This window comes from Scleropages formosus, chromosome 3, assembly GCF_900964775.1.
Source record: "Scleropages formosus chromosome 3, fSclFor1.1, whole genome shotgun sequence".
Classification (NCBI taxonomy): Eukaryota; Metazoa; Chordata; class Actinopteri; order Osteoglossiformes; family Osteoglossidae; genus Scleropages; species Scleropages formosus.
This window is the reverse complement of record NC_041808.1, coordinates 37,632,616-37,649,947: the sequence shown is the minus strand read 5'-3', so window position 1 is coordinate 37,649,947 and position 17,332 is coordinate 37,632,616. Positions and strand designations below refer to the sequence as shown.

At 41.5% G+C, this 17,332-nt stretch overlaps 1 protein-coding gene across 1 annotated transcript; it reads left to right on the top strand.

Moving 5' to 3' along the window:
• Nucleotides 1-1,023: 1,023 nt before the first annotated feature.
• Nucleotides 1,024-4,910, top strand: LOC108929581 (homeobox protein unc-4 homolog). The gene is made up of 3 exons (XM_018744220.2): nt 1,024-1,270; nt 1,946-2,121; nt 3,833-4,910. Exons 1-3 carry the CDS (start codon nt 1,024-1,026, stop codon nt 4,865-4,867), a joined length of 1,458 nt encoding a protein of 485 aa, XP_018599736.1. The 3' UTR covers nt 4,868-4,910.
• Nucleotides 4,911-17,332: the final 12,422 nt, after the last annotated feature.

Sequence of the window (17,332 nt, the reverse complement as noted above, 5' to 3'; positions counted from 1 at the left end):
TATTGAAAGTCGTTTATTCGTGCTACTTGTATACAGCGTAGAAAAAATTAAATTAAGATGAAATGGGTAGCTTTGAGTACGCTTCACCTCGGTGTTAGTCTGAGGAAGATATTCCGTAGCACCGGCATAACATGTTTGTTTGGTGTCAACATAGTTGATTAAAATATTATTGAATTGTACTGGAGTTTTTCGCTGTAACGTTACAATTCAGTTTGTCCGACTTTCTGGAATTTTTGAACGCTGCTCTTTGCGATGCGACCCCATCTCTGTTAGTTTGAAAAGCAGCTGGATCACTTTTGTATGGTTAAAACTGAATGCAGGGTGACGAGAGCTGCCACTTCACCACAAACACCTTTCAGTGTTGACTGGGATTTGCTCATGTGTAGAGCGGACAGATGAAACTATACTGTCCGTTCGAATGTGACGCCTCTGGAAAGAGAGGATGACAGTTGTGCTGGTTTTTAGATCGCTCTATCGGTGCTCTCCCGCTGCTCTCCTGCAATTGGACAAACAGGTCTAGGGCGTCAAGCACCTCCATAAAAACAGTCCCATGATGAAGCCGCTTTGCTTTTTGAATAAACTCTGATGTTAAGACTAGTGAGAGAGACGCCACGTCCGCAGCTGTGTAATACGACGTGATTAACTATCCGTACATCAACAAGATGCGATCGCTTACCTATCCAAGCCCAGAGACTAGTAGTGATGCAGCGCTATCAAAGCGCACCCTTCCCTCGGCTCCTGTTGTGACAGCCCTGATATTGTTTGTTGAGGTAGATGTCAAGTTTAATTAGCAATCGATATGGAAAACGTTTTCCTGAGCGGGCCTCTGACGTCACATGCGATTAGCGTTTCTTATTGGCCCCAAATTCCCAAAGCCGGGGCTAATTATTGGGAGGTTGATGTTGATAAAGTAAAGCCCATCCTCCTCTGCGTATCATGTCTCCTCCTCGCTGCCCACTCTTACTACATGCTTTCTAACCCCCCACGACCAGCCTTCTTGTGTTGGCTCCGTTCGCCCGGGAGATGATGGACAGCCGGATACTAGATCACCCTCACGCCCAGTTCGGGGGCTCCCTGGGTGGGATGGTGAGCTTCCCGTACCACCTGAGCCACCATCCCCTGTACGAATTAGCGGGACACCAGCTCCAGTCTGCGACCGCCGTTCCCTTCTCCATTGACGGATTACTGAACGGTTCCTGCGCCGCCTCCGTGGTCAACTCGAACCCTGGCTGCGGTATGAATGGTGACAACCAGCAGTACAAACTGTCAGGTAGGCAAACAAGGATTGTGGATCACGCAAAAATCGTGCGCACGGCGAGCCGGGCAGGTACTGCTGTACTTAATGCCCGAGTTGTTGCATTTGGAAAAGCAAGGAGGAGGACTTAGAACAAATCAGATCTGGCTTTCAGTCGCTCTAACATGGGCATGTGGTCTTTGGGCCAGGGTTGGCAAAGCTACCAGCTTTTGGGATGATTTTACGTGATTTAGAGAAACTATATTATTATACTGGAGCGCTGAGTATGTTCTGGAGACCGCGGGAGCCCAGAGCGCGCAGATGGAGGAGAAGGCTGCCATGGAGACCAGCGCTTTGTTGTTTCACGAAAGCATAGCTGATTGTTTCGTAATGCTGGGTCCCCATCGGTGCTCTTCCAGTCACGGATCCCTTTTCAGTTGATATTTACATATTTTTTTATGTCTGGCATGTTCAGAGTATAAACTGGAGGAGTCCGTGAATGGTGAGGTGTTTTGGAATGAAATTCGGTGTTCAGGCTACTCTGATTTTTTTATGTCACTGCAATTCTCCATTATCAACTAATAAAAGAAAACGGTAGAATTTATTTGTTTAGATCTAACTACCGTAGTTTGGAATGATTTAATACCGCCAATTTGAATACCACTGTATTATTTATTTTTGTACTTACGTTTTTATCCTCATCTGCCTCAGATTCGGGAGATCCAGACAAAGACAGCCCTGGATGTAAAAGGAGAAGAACTCGTACAAATTTCACGGGATGGCAATTGGAAGAATTAGAAAAGGCCTTTAATGAGAGTCATTATCCGGACGTTTTTATGAGGGAGGCACTTGCGCTGAGGCTGGATTTGATAGAGTCAAGGGTGCAGGTAAATATCATTTACCTTGTGTCTCAGTGTGTTACCTGTCACAACACCACGCCTCTTCTGTCTTTACCTAAAGAGCCTTGTACACGACACAAAAAATACAAAGTGGGCATTATTGAAAGAAAGCTTTGATAAATGTAACAAACATAACGTTTTTTTTCAATTAAATCAAAATAGGTTTTAAATATTTCAGCTAAAGACACCGAAAACTGATAGCTGAACTTCTACCATAATTAACTTACATTTTGAATTGGACAAATGCTGTATCACAATTTTAAGCTATTGATACTTATACAGGTAGGATTACACAGTAATTAAGTACACAATTCTGTTGGAAATAACTGTTATAACTGGTTATAACTAAACGTTCTTTAAGTATTTTGCATTTACATTTTTCCGTCTGTACGGACAATGTATGTTTATATAGTCAATGTCTTATGTTTTCTTGAAGATGTACATGATTCCACTATAATGAGTGGGGAAAGATAAAACGGATTTAATGAAATTTTCTTTGATATGGTCTTTCAAATCTGCGAGTTTTAAGCAAATTGTTTTGCATCGATGGCGTAGAAAAACAGTCTAAGTTTAAAATAAATAAACAAAAAACTTTTAAACAAAAACTTAAACAACACTTAAATGTAGTAAAGGAATGATAAAAATAACAGTACAAAAAGAAACCAATTGCAGTAGTAATAGCATAAACAAAGTTAATGACGTGATGCAGTTTAAATAAGAATAGAAATGGTATAGTTATAAATAATAAACGCAATGATTGACAAGAACATGTCATTACAAGTTAACCAGGCATAGATTGTACAGTTGCTAGTATTAAATCCCATTTTTCTGAAGCAAAAAGGTCTCCTTAGTTTTGAATTTCCTCCTCAGGTACTGTGTGCAAGCACTTTTGGTGTCCTTAAGTATGGAGTTTCACAATTACTCTTTAATACTATTTAATTTGATTATGAGCTCATGTCAATGGAAGACCATTCTCATGGCAGCACAAAGGCACTAAAGCAATGTACTAAGGCAAAGAAGTGAAACATTTCTTGCAACAGTCATCACTTAATCTGTAAAATGTGTAAGGGAACTTTCACGAAATCAAACGAAAAATGTATGCTGTTTAACAAATGTGGTATTTTCAGTTATATAAGATGTGTATAAGATACAAAAGAAACAAAGGCCTTGTTATTTATTTGCTAAAATATGTTATGTTCATTTTACACATTCACATTTTTTCTCTCAATTTCTCTCTCACACATATATTTTAAAATACACTTTGGTAAACTTTGATATAATAATAATAATGATGATAATAATAATAATAATAATAATAATAATAATACCTATTATTCATGTGCTTTATTTGAATTATATGTGTTTATTCCTCAAAACATCCAGTTATTTAGCTATTCTTTATGCTTTAATGTCTGTTCAGTTACAATCATATTACGGATGTAACCTGGAAAATCTCACATGTAAACTTTTTCTGTCATTTCTGGTTTACTGAATGGCTAAGAACTACAAAACTACTTTATATCTTGTTCAAAGCCTGGGTTTTTAGGGTTCCAAGTTAACACATACGTGTTTTCATTTAGCTTTACAAAAATAACGTGTGGTTTTTTTTGAGTGGGTTGGGGAGGGCTGCTGCACGGAAACCCAAATACTCTGTGTGTCCAAGACGACATTCATTCACTGGCTGATGTTCGATGCGCAGGTCTGGTTTCAGAACCGCAGAGCGAAGTGGAGGAAGAAAGAGAACACGAAAAAGGGCCCCGGGCGGCCGGCGCACAACTCGCACCCGACCACGTGCAGCGGGGAGCCCATGGACGCCGAGGAAATCGCACGGAGGGAACGAGAAAGGCTCGAGAAGAAGCGGAGGAAACAAGAGAGAAAGCTGCTGAGGTCTCAGAATAAACTTCTGTCCTCGGAACTGTTGCACACGCCGGGCTCGGACAGTGACAGCGGGGTGTCTCAGGCCACCGACAGCGACCAGTCTTCGACGCACACAGCGCGCTTCAAGCTTGCAGGCTGCGGCCACTCGGAGCAGAGCTGTGAGCAAACGTTGCAGAACCTCCAGAAGGCAAGAACTGCGGGGAAGGAGGCTGGTGGAGCGGAGCTGGACTCCTCTGACAGCAGCCATAACTCGAACCCTTGTTCGATCGGCAGAACGGCAGCGCTGCACAAGCTGAACCCTTTCAGTGTAGAAAGTCTGCTGTCGGACTCGACGCCGCGGCGCAAACCGAGCGCGGATTTCCCTGTCTTACCGAATGCTCGGCCTTTACTGGGAAAAGGGCATTTCTTACTGTGCCCCATCAGCCAGCCGCTTGGCTTTATTGTACCCCAAACGGCGCTGAAAAGCACACCAGATGCTGTCGTTTCAGGACAAAAGGTTGTGGCATCTGAAAGCAGCTTCGCAATCACAGGTCCGTTATACACAGACCAAACTCTGAACGATAAAATGAACGGCGGGAAAGCGGAGGGGACGGCAGACAAAGATCAGCCTCCCTTTCCGGAAAATAACTCAAGTGCCCCCCAGGCCTGCGACTTGGCTCAAAGCGAGTCTCACCGTTCAGACTGCGGCTCTGAAACACAATCAGAGCAAACGGATTCGAACCTGCAGGCAAGCTCCCCGCATTCAGACCTCGAAGAGTCCTCCTCCGTGAATGATCTCCCGGACACTACACTAGTAACAAAGAGCCACTGTCCCTCTGAGACAGTCACGGACTGCGAGGGCGTCGACGTGGACTGATGTCCACAAAACACGACTTCCGACAGTAAACAGGCACTTGCCACGTCCCCAAAGCTTAACTCAACACACTTGAACCGTTTAATCTCACTTTCACAATCATGTGTCCAAGCTGACACGCTGATTCTGCCTCAAATGAAATGAAGGAGAAAAACATCGTGGATGTCTTGTATGGTAACGGACATGTTTATTAGAACATGTCATTTGCTGCAGGAATGTGTGAAAACTGTAAAAAAAAGAACAACAAAAATCCTCAAAAGTTAACAATTAAAATATTTATATATGTAACCTTTTGATAAATAAAGCTATTGTGAAACAAAATTTCGTGCGTTTCAGCGTATAATAAAATAGTTCTAGGTTAAATGCGCTCTGTCCAGTGAGGTCCGGTTTTATGTTTCTGTTTGTTGCTTTTATAAATTTATTCATTTAAAAGCTGCTTGAAATGAGGTTAGGAGCCGCGGGCGATAGGATCCGCTCGACTCCTGCGCAGTTTTGATATGAAAGTAATTATTTTCCCGCTAGCTACTGCACCATTCAAGTATTTCTTTTTTTAGCCCAAAGGGTTATTATACATTACTGATTTCTAGTGATATGGAATCACATAAACTTCGTACAATAATAGAATTAGCAGGAAAGGCTGGGGTGTCAAATGAAAATAGGGAAATAATAGTCGCGGCAGCTGGGAGTGTGCGTGTGCATATTGGATGGGAGAGGAGGATTCGTGGGGCGGAATTTTCATGAGCCTCTCTTTGTCAGGGCTCTTGTAGCTGGCTATATTAAGATAGATGTTCGATGATATCCCTCATTGTTCTGTCGCTTATATTGATGTTCTTGTGTTATCAGCCTATTGATCATGTGTCGCCTGTAATAGGACGGGCGCCACAAACGCGCCCCTTTACAAAAGCAGCACACATTTGTTCTAATAGAGCTGCAGTCCTTGGGGATGCGCTGGGTGGCTGAGGTGGGCTGGGGGGAGGGCTGGGGGTATGGTGGGTGGGGCTTCAGACATCTGCACAGAGAAAATATTAGCAAATGTATCCACATCTATGGTTGAGGTAAGAAAACGCAAAGGAATATTCTCGTTCTGAAGGCCTGACCCCTCCAGTTTCCCGTGCGCTTATGAAATGTTAACGCCACCAATTCCCTAGAAATTCAAACCCAAATTATGAACACCACGCAATCTGGCGAGGCGGTGCACTACGGAATTGTGTAGTTATCGGGCCTTATTTGCTTCTGCGGCGGCCCAGATGAATTTCCGAGTGCCCGTCCCCCTAATATTTTAGTTTCATTTGCACAGCAGTTGAAAGAAAAAAATATAATACAACTACTGCTGCTAACATCTCACAATAATAATAATAATAATAATAATAATTTTATTGTTATTATTGTTGTCATTATTATTATTATTATTATTATTATTATTATTATTATTATATCTCTATAATAATCTAAAAAAGACAGTGCGTGAACATGAATTCAGAGAAAGCTGTCTGACGGAAATATTAGAAACTGATAATATACGTGGACAAGATCATTTGCTAGACAGATGCGTTTTTTTTCTTTGTTCAGTCTGATTTCTCTCGCCCCTCGCCAATGTCCCCTCCGATGCTGTGTAGACTTCGGGACATTCCAGGGTCCCTCAGCAGCTCCAAGTGTTTCCTCGACAGTTACCGAAAGCAACTGACTCTGTTATTGCAGACAAACTATCAATCGATCCAGCGCAGGCCGCCTCCGGGAGGTGTGTCCTCAATGAATCATACTTTATGAATTAAATTTCTACCGGAAGAAAATTTCAATTTGAATGCCGGATCATTATGTGAGAGTGTAAATTGTTTTTGCTCTATTATGCATCGGACGCCATCATTTTTCTTTCTAATTACGGAGGTGTCAGGTCGGGCTGTCAGGCAGGCGCTGATTTTCAATTTAACTGATCATCATACATTCATTTTCCCGTTTGATAAATCTGCTATCTAGACAGCTCTCCATGCCCAGAATATTAAAAACGGAGACGCGGAGAGGCCCGATAATGGGCTATATGTATGCTGCTATAAGTGCAGATCAAGCAGCTAATTTAGCACCTCCTGATTTTCCATCTCCATTTCTCATTTCCAATTCTCCAAGGAGAGGGAAAAGCGCGCCGAAGGCTGCACACTCCTCTTCAGCAGCGCAGCAGAAAGCGGCTCCAAAACGCTTGTTTTTCTATTATACAATTTCCAAATTAGGATATCAAGCTTAATTAATGCTAATGGAGTTCTTCAATACGTGTTATTTTTATTTAATAGAAACAAATTTGCACAATTAATTATGGAAGTAATTTCAAGAGCCTCATTTGCAGCACTTGGTATCTGCAGCTCCCGCCTCCCGCGCTGCTTTGAGTAAATTAACTGCTTTTGTCATTTGCGATCGCAGAGGATTTGGACAGACAGCGATTCAGGCCAAAACATCAAGTCTCACATTTTAACAGCAAAGTTAATGAACTGTTACTTTTAATCATTTTGACTTTGCAAAAGAAAACAAAAAGTGTGAAGGAAAACAGGATACGTTCAGACTAAAATTGGTAAATACAAAAATGTACTATACAAAATCGTAAAATACACTTGGATGGGTGATAATACATGTGTTCTGTGTAAATTAAACCCTAAGCTCCAACTGGACTTCATGGCATTTGCACCTATCCATCCACAGTGTATATATTATATAATACATAATCTTATAGTACATTTATTAATATTACATGGTATATAGCCTGATATATAACGAGAACAAGAGAGCAAGACGTTTTACTTGTACGCACGCAGACACAAGGGTAACTGAGATGTCTCTGCAATATTAACACTCTGGTCAAAGGCAAATTACTGCGGACATTTTCGGACTAACCTTCATATATATTAAGTGCCATTGACAGTTTGTTGAATGAGTTATCCAAGCCTCCTAATGAGAGGATATTATCTCAGCACCTCGGAATGAGCGTGAAAAGATGAGTGACTTTATCCTGAGGTGTTAAATCAGTTCAAGATTACAGTGAAAATCATGTACAAGTCGATATCTCACAACAAATACACAATAAACGCCAAAGTATATTTCAAGAAGTCTACGTTTTTAGACAACCGAATGAGTTTTTATTGAAATACATTGTTGATGGAAAATCAGAAATCACGGATAAAGCTCGATATAGTGGTTGACATATATTCTTAGGATCCAGCATTAAAATTAGTTAAGCAATTTAGAGTAAACTGAAGTGGCTCTCGGGTGTATTCTTGTGTCGGATTGCAGGAAAAGCACTGGAGTTCTCTAGAGCATCAGTATCGACACATGAATGGCTGTTACGAGCTCATCCAGGACTTTACTGACAGCATCGCCGTGGCACAAACGTTTCATGTCAAGCCGCACTTTCAGCCTATCAAAGCTGCAGTTATCCTCCTTATTTCTTTCTGGATTAAACATTTAAGTCTTGAAAGAGCTACAGCAAAAGACCACGATGAAAGTAAACAATTTCACTTCTAACAACAGCGGTGCCGGCAACAGTATACATTTACGTTTATTTATTTACCAGACACTTCTCTCTAAAGCAACTTCCAATGAACTCCATGTAGTGTTATCAGCCCACACACCTTACTCACCAAGATGACTTACACTGCTAGATACACTATGGGTCACTCAGCCATATCTCAGTCAGGGAAAATGTGTAACCATTTGATATATTAAATGCTTTAGTGGACATGGTACTAGCTACGTTTAAAGGTACAGTGAATTCAGAAAGTATTCAGATTCCTGGATCAGTGGAACACATTCTCTTATTCACTCACACACACTATGGGTGAACCTGAAGAGCATGTCCTTGGACTGCAGGAGGAAACTTTCCACACAGACAAAGGGAGAACATGCAGACTCCACACAGACTGAGTGGGGACTGAACCCACATCCTCTTGCACCACCCAGGCCTTGTGAAACAACAGTGCCACTCAATAAATACGTAAAGGTGCTATGGTGAGGATATCAGGAAAGCAAGTTTATCTGGTGTGAAATGGTCAATGTTATGACCATATGTTGGTGTAAAGTTAAATCACAGAGGTTCTGTCAAAATAAATAAACACTAATGCCATTGTTTCATGTAAATAAAATGTTTCTAATGAATGAAATACATTCACAGTTGATGGGACCAATACCTTTGTGAGGCATGAGTAGCTATATTATTATTATTATTATTATTGAAAAAGTTTGCTGGTATCGTGAAATCAGATTTCATTATCCGGTGGATGTTTTGCCATAAGAAGTACTTCATTGTGTCTGTTGAGAAACTGTATTCTGTGAGGAGGTTACTTGCAGCAGGGGATCCAACACATGCAAAAGGAACTAAATGACGATGAGTGGGAGACAGAGAATCATCTATTTTTAACCCATGTTTAACACGGAGTCCATTTCCAAGGTCAAAATCTCATAGTCAGGGAAAATGTGTAACCATTTGAGGTATTAAATGCTTTAGTGGACATGGTACTACCTACATTTAAAGGTACAGTGAATTCAGAAAGTATTCAGATTCCTTCACTTTTTTATGTTGCAGCCTTTTTTCATTAAATCCTTTAAATTAAGTTTTCCCTTAACAATCCACACTCAATACCCCATAATGAAAAAGCAAAAACGAGATTTTCAAAATTTTAGCACATTTATAAAAAATTAAAAACTGAAATATCACATTGACTTTTTGTAAGTCTCCTCTCATCTCATCTCATCTTCCTCCTCTATCCGGGGCCGGGTCGCAGGGGCAGCAGTCCGAGCAGAGTCCTCCAGACTTCCCTCTCCCTGCACACCTCCTCCAGTTCCTCTGGGGAAACCCCAAGGCGTTCCCAGGCCAGCCGGGAGACATAGTCTCTCCGACGTGTCCTGGGTCTGCCCCAAGGCCTCCTCCCAGTGGGACAAGCCCGGAACACCTCCCCAGGGAGGCGTCCAGGAGGCATCCGGAACAGATGCCCGAGCCACCTCAATTGGCTCCTCTCGATGCGGAGGAGCAGCGGCTCTACTCCGAGCTCCTCCCGGGTGACTGAGCTCCTCACCCTAACTTTTTGTAAGTATCAGACAATTTACTATGACACTTGAAATTTAGTTCATTTGCATCCCATTTCTACTGATCATCTTTGAGATGTTTCTACACCTTGTTTGGAGTCCACCTGTGGTAAATGGAAAGGCACACACCTGTCTTTACAAGGTCTCACAGCTGACAATGTGTATCAGAACAAAAGCCAAGCCATGAGGTCAAAGGAATTCTGTAGAGAGTTTAGACACAATATTGTGTTGAAGGTGAGATCTGAGGAAGGCCCCAAAACACTTCTGCAGTATTGAAGGTTCCCAAGAATACGGTGGCCTCCATAATTCTTAAACGGAAGAAATTTGGAACAACCATGACTCTTCCTAGAGCTGGCTGTCCAACTAAATGGAGCAACTAGAGGAGAAGAGCCTTACCAAAAAAGGTGACTAAGAACCTGATGGTCACTCTGGCTGAGCTCCAAAGATCCTATATGGAAATGTGAGAAACTTCCTGCAGGAAAACCATCACTGCAACACTCCACAGATCTATAGATTTTATGGCAGAGCAGGCTGATGGAAGCCTCTCCTCAGCAAAAAAAAGGCACCTAAAAGACTCTCAAACTATGAGAAACAAGATTCTCTGGTCTGATGAATCCAAGATTGAACAGTTTGGGTCTCAGTTATAATTGTCATGTCTGGAGGAAACTATGAACTTCTCATCACTTTTGCTTCCCATCCCAGTGGTGGAGCATAGTGGTGGCAGCATAATGCTGTGAGTGTATTTTTCAGCATTAGTTTGGTTCAAGGGACAGCTGAATGGAGCAAAGTACATATCCTTAATGAAAAGCTGCTCCAGATCACTCTGGCCCAAAGGTTCACCTTCCAGCAGGACAGTGACCCTAAGTACAAAGCAAAGACAACATAAGAGTGGCTTAGGGACAGCTCTGTGAATGTCCTTAAGTGACCCAGCCAGAGCCCAGACTTGAATCCAATCGAACATCTGCGACTGCTCCAATGACTCTGTTCCTTCTTCAATGGGGCCTTGAGCACTGTGTTATTGAATATCTTGCAGCCAGTGTCTGCCATGATATCCCACTGCCAGGGTACCCCAATTATCACCAAAAGGAAAGTGTTTCATTATGTTTTTTTGTCAACAATTTAAGAAAATGTGCCACAGGGAAAAGAGAATGAATCCCTATGTGTTTATGGTCACCACTGAGAATTCATCACAGAGCTTTCAAATGCACAAAAAATGAATGACAATAACAACCTCAGCAGGACCACTACCATAACCAGCACCTGCAATAACTCTTTTACCATAATTTCCACACTAGATACAAATGTAATGCTTATTATTTTCAGTAAGAAACAAACACTAATGTAAACCTGTATCAAACATGAAATTCAGTTTTATCTTTCAAAATCTTTACAGACTACTTTGGACTGTTAGGCTTCTTGATACAGACTCCAGACCACCACAGCCCTCCAATGAACACGGGGTTACTGTCAATTGATGAATTATCATCTCTTTAGATAATTATGTTGTACAACTAAATGATTTGAGAGAAGAATAAAGGTATTTCATATACAATACAGGGGCTGAACACATATCCAAACACAAACAAACCCATTGTATAAATCACAGTCAACAATGGGAAAACAAATGAAATATCTAGAATACAGGTAGGTGAGACACACACACATTTTCTGAACCGCTTGTCCCATACAGGGTCGCGGGGAACCGGAGCCTACCTGGCAACACAGGGCGTAAGGCCGGAGGGCAAGGGGATACACCCAGGATGGGTCGCCAGTCCGTCCCAATGCACCGCAAGCAGGACTTGAACCCCAGACCCACTGGAAAGCAGGACCTGGTCCAACCCACTGCGCCACTGCACCATTGTGTCCCCCTGGTCTGTGATTCATTATGTTGAATTGCTTCCTCAGCAATGGTAAGCAGGAGTTATCAACAAAGCAATATTTTCACTTTTCTGCAGTGAAAAAAGTTGTCAAAGTCACAGTACGCAGCACATATATCAGCTGCGCTTATTTGCCCAAGTGCTTCCTAACCACTTGATAATGATTTAGAAAATAGTGTGTAAACAGGTTTTTTTCCTGCACTCCACTTTCCAAGTGGCTTGAGCCCCTCAGGTTAATGAATCGTGAAGTGTGAAAATGTCCTGAGATGGGATGAGTCCAATAGTGTTTTCACGTGTAAAGGCACCGCTGTCAGAATCTATTTGGCAATGTCAGGACTGTAGATGGCTCCAATTGCTCCAGATATTGTGAAGAAGAAGCCCCACTGAGGCCATTTGCTGTCTTTGTTCGCTACAAGAGCTGGTCTCCTTTCTATTTAATCTAAGTGTTGTAGTTTTGAAAGCTGTCCTGCTCAGACACGTCTTTTGAAAGGAAATCTCAGAATCCATGCAAATAGGTATTCAGACTGGCACAAACACATTTGTCTCAATTGGTTTCCATGATGCATGTTAATTTGGTACAGTTTTTTCTCTCCAGCTCTTGGGTGGCAATTTAATTGTTACTGTGTTACTGAACTTGCCTTTAACAACTTCATGGTTTCTTCCAACTAAAGCGCATATAACGATACGTTTGATAAGTATGAAACAGGTAAACCATTCTCTTGATGTGCAGTTAGAATACTGAGGGAGCAGACCTGTCTTTTGTAATAGTTATAATACATTTATATTAATTAATTTAGTTCATTTAGCTGATGCTTTTCTCCAAAATGCTCAACAGTATTAAGCTGCTTACAGTTGTTTACCCCATTTATATAACTGGATAATTTTTACTGGAGTGATTCCGGGTATGTACCTTTGGTAAAGGGTTACAGAGCACAAAGTGAAATTTTAACTTGGGTCCTTTGAGTGCAAGTTGTCACTTTTTATCATTACACCAATTGCTACCCCAGCAATAATAATAGTAATAATAATAATGATTTTCATAGTTATTCAATTCCTCATACGTATGATGGAACTTGTTCATATCTGGGTTCTCTAATAAATAATCTAGTAATGTTAAGCTTTTGACATGGTATTGAAAGCTTTTTTAATGCAAACATTGCTGAAAATCACATTAGGTTTCACCTGAGTAATGACAATAACACTAATAACAACAACGAACAGCAACAAGTGGTTAATGACAGCCAGTGACAGATTAACTCTTCTTTCCTTTTTGTCTCAAAAAAAGTGAAGCTATCATTAGTCACGCACTATGTGTTTATGTATGGTTGTATGTGGGTGTGTACATATGAAACATTGCTTTGGAAAAACTCTCAAGCTCTTTGGCTTCACAGACGACATAGCCAGGGATGAGGGTGGTTCAGCTTTGTTAGGGTAATGTTTATTGATTTGGGTAAATCTCAACATAGCAGTATATGAAGGAAAATGACCATAGGGTGTTTAACCTTTATTTTAAATTTGAAACTATATGAATTTTTTAAATGTCATAGATAACCACTCCTGACATATGAACTTGCTACTGATGGCAGAGGCTGTAAGTTGCATCTTATGGTCAGGATTTACTTCCAAAAGTGCAACATAAAGTCATAGTTCTTGAAATACAGGCAAGGGCTTTTTATTAGAACTGAACATCACTACAACTAATATGTATTCAGGTATGTAATACTTTAAAATTTCATTGTCACAGACTGAGCTGTGACAGGCAAGTTGGTTGCAAGGAATCAGTAAGATGCTGGCAAAATACCATCAATGAAGTGCTGAACCTTGTTGCTGTTGTTGCCTGTCACATGCATTTCAACTTGTACTGCTACATTGCTTGTTCTGGTCTAGAATTCCATTTAACACTTTCTGTTTGAACTAGATTGGGTGCCGGGAAAGGCCTACCGGTATCTGTCTGTTTGTCATTAATTAATAACATTTCTTTCATCAAAGTATGACAAGTACATGTAATTGGTTGTGAAAAGTAAATGCATTTATTGTTTTTCAAAATCATTTCTGTAGACTTTTTGCTTACCATACAGCTATCTGGCATTCTGTGGTGTTTGGTACCTTGTGTTGTAAACCAGATGGAGTGAACCATTTTGGGTATTTCTAGGTGGGAGTCCTTGGGCACAACCAACTAGACAGGGGTGTTTTATTGTGTAATGTGATAAATGTTTTTATAAGTTGTAACGTAGGGATATTATAGTAGATTATAGTAGATTATATAGTAGATTATTATATATAGTAGATTATATAGTATAGTAGATTATATTATATAGTAGATTATAGCAGAAAATGTTTTGTATTGTTTGTATGCTTAAGTATTTATGTTGGATGTAATTTTTGGGGAAATGTACTTTGGAATAGTTGAGGCTGTTATGGTATAACCAGAAGGGTGGCGTTACTGCTGTATAAGTTTGTATTAGGGCACTAGAGGAGATGACCAATTGATGCAAACTTATGCAGACAGGCTCTCATGCAGTAAATAGGAGAGCTATGCATTGCTGTTGATACAAGGGGTTAAGCCCATGGCTCATAGGCCTCATGTTCTTTGAAACTTAATGTCTGTTTTGTATTTGGCTGGAGTTAATGTGTTTTGAAGAATACACACACACACACACACACACACACACACACACACACACACACACACACACACACACACACACACATTTCCTGTACTGCTTGTCCCATACGGGGGTCGCGGGGAGCCGGAGCCTACCCGGCAACACAGGGTGTAAGGCCAGAGGGGGAGGGGACACACCCAGGATGGGACGCCAGTCCGCTGCAAGGCACCCCAAGCAGGACTCGAACCCCAAACCCACCAGAGAGCAGGACCCGGTCCAACCCACTGCACCACCGCGCCCCCCTGTTTTGAAGAATACCTTTTAGTAAATGAAAATAAACCTTTTTTTTTTGGTCCAACTACTTCAATCCTCCACTGCTGCCTCCATCCGTCGTCCATACCCCCACATTCATTTATTCATTTATTGTGATTTTCCACTCTGCCTTAACTTCTTCTCTAGACACTCTCCATCCTCTAACTTCCAGACGACCACGCCCCAGTTCCATGCCATAGTTGACTAATACACTACATGCGAACAGGACCAAACTTTGGGCTGCAGAGTGATGATGGCAAAATTCCAAGACTCACACAGACCTGGATGTCTACAAGGATCTCTTAGAAAACTTTTACTCTGCTGTCTGCTCAGCTAAAACTACCTTTTTCCACAACAAAATACAGTCTGATACTAACAAACTACACAGACTCTTTGCGACCTTCTCATATCGCTACTCTGCCCTCCACAGCCTCCTCCCCCATTTTCTCTCACTAGTGATGACTTTGCTTTGTTTTTCAGAGACAAAGTCAACACAGTCATGGTAAGTTCTTGGCATCTGCCTGCCCTAATCATGCTGGACCTCCGTGCAAAGTCACACTCTTTGAATCCAAGCCACCGTCAGAAACTGAAATCTCTGACCTCCTGCTGTCACACAGAGCCACCACCTGCTCACTCAGTCCAATCCCACTGACACTTCTACAAACCATCTCCTCGCAGCTCTTCACCTTCATTTCCAAGATCATCAGTTCCTTTCTCTCCTCTGGCTGCTTCCCATCTACCCTCATTTTACCTTTAGTAAAGAAACCTTCTTTGGATCCCGACTCAGTCCCAAACTACAACCAAGTCTCGCTCCTCCCTTTTTTGTTAAAAACTCCGGAACAGATGGCCTGTGATCAACTATCTGTATTCCTCACCCAGAGCCATCTCCTCAATGGATATCAGTCTGAATCCAAAACTGGACATTCCATTGAGACAGCACTCATAGCAGTGTCAGGTACTCTCCAGTTGGCTAGAGTGATCTCCCTCTCCTCGGTCCTCATCCTCCTCGACCTGTCTGCAGCATTCGACACTGTCAACCACCGGATTCCACTCACTTGTCTTGGTCATCTTGGCATCAAAGGAAAGCACTGAAATGGTTTGAGTCCTACCTATCAGACAAATCCTGTCAAGTGGTCTGCCAGGGCTCCCGCTCTTCTGCTCAGCCTCTCTCAACTGGTGTCCCACAGGGCTCGGTACTGGCCCCCTACTCTTCTCAATCGACACCTCTTCCTGCTAATGTAATGCACACATCGTATTTTTTATGAGATGTATGTCACTTTGGAGAAAAGTGTTTGTTAAATGAGTAAGTGTAAATGTAAACCATTTATCCAGAGTTACAGCAGTTGAGAGCCAATATCAGGAAGAAGAAGCAGCAGAAGTAGGTAAAACCTGAGGTACACATCAATTACTCACACAGTGCACTCATACTCACCACAAGGAAATGCAGAGTTACAAGTTCAGCTAAATGGTATTTCATGGGAATTTCGGAAGAAACCAAACCACATGGAGAAAACCCATGTGAGAAACAAGATAAAAATGCTAACTCTATAAGATCCTTATGTGTATTCTTTGGAATTCTCTCTGATGGTTTTCTTCCTTATGTCATCCATTAAGCAATAAGGTAACGTCAGTTTTAATAGTTTTTAAGGCAGGTGGATTAGAATTCAGTGCTGCAGATGTTATGGCCTGCAGAGAAACACTTAAAGCAGAATTTGCCTATGGAGGGCTATTTTATGATCTGTAAGCAAGGGCCCATACTGTCGAATATACTAAGGGAATTCTTCAAATGTAAAAGTATAATCAATGCTTTTTGTATCTTAAACCAAGGAGCATGTTTACTGAAATGCACAATGTAGACTGTACACTTAGAATTTGCAGTGTAAGTTGTGCATATTTATATTCAGTAAGTGGAAATACATACATACATACACACACACACACACACACATTATTTGAACCGCTTGTCCCATACGGGGTTGCGGGGAACCGGAGCCCACCCGGCAACACAGGGCGTAAGGCCGGAGGAGGAGGGGACACACCTAGGACGGGACGCTAGTCCATCGCAAGGCACCCAACGCGGGACTCGAACCCCAGACCCACTGGAAAGCAGAACCCAGTCCAACCCACTGCACCCTAAATGGAAATAATTTCTTTTTTTTAATACACTGAATAAAAAAACTAAGTACTGGGCACAACTGAACTGTTTTTTTTTCTCCCATGTTTATTTATTTATTTATTTAACTTGGAAAGGGTACTGCAGCATGTTCTACTCCAGTCCGTAACAATATTCTGGCAGCTATGAGTACACATATACACACAACAGCAGTGGGGTTTACCACATTTAACACATTTGTTCTTTGGAAAATTTTACAGTGCTGTGAGTACATTTATCTAATGTGTCCAAGCTGTAAATTCCTCCACCTCTTGTGTTCATTAATTCAGAAATAGATTGGTTTTAAGTAAAGTAGTTTGAAAACTTTCAAAAAGAATTCTGTTCACGTCTAATATTTCACCATGACTGCTGCTTATATGCCATGTAGAGCAAATGAAAAACACATCACCCTTGGTACTGCTGTTTCTAAAATACATATTTGCCTTTATAAACTTACCTG

Bases quoted from the DNA above. Each gene is read 5' to 3' on its own strand.
- LOC108929581 (XM_018744220.2), top strand. From the start codon at position 1,024: ATGATGGACAGCCGGATACTAGATCACCCTCACGCCCAGTTCGGGGGC. The intron at 1,271-1,945 runs GTAGGCAAACAA...CATCTGCCTCAG, and splicing joins CCAGCAGTACAAACTGTCAG to ATTCGGGAGATCCAGACAAA. The intron at 2,122-3,832 runs GTAAATATCATT...TTCGATGCGCAG, and splicing joins TGATAGAGTCAAGGGTGCAG to GTCTGGTTTCAGAACCGCAG.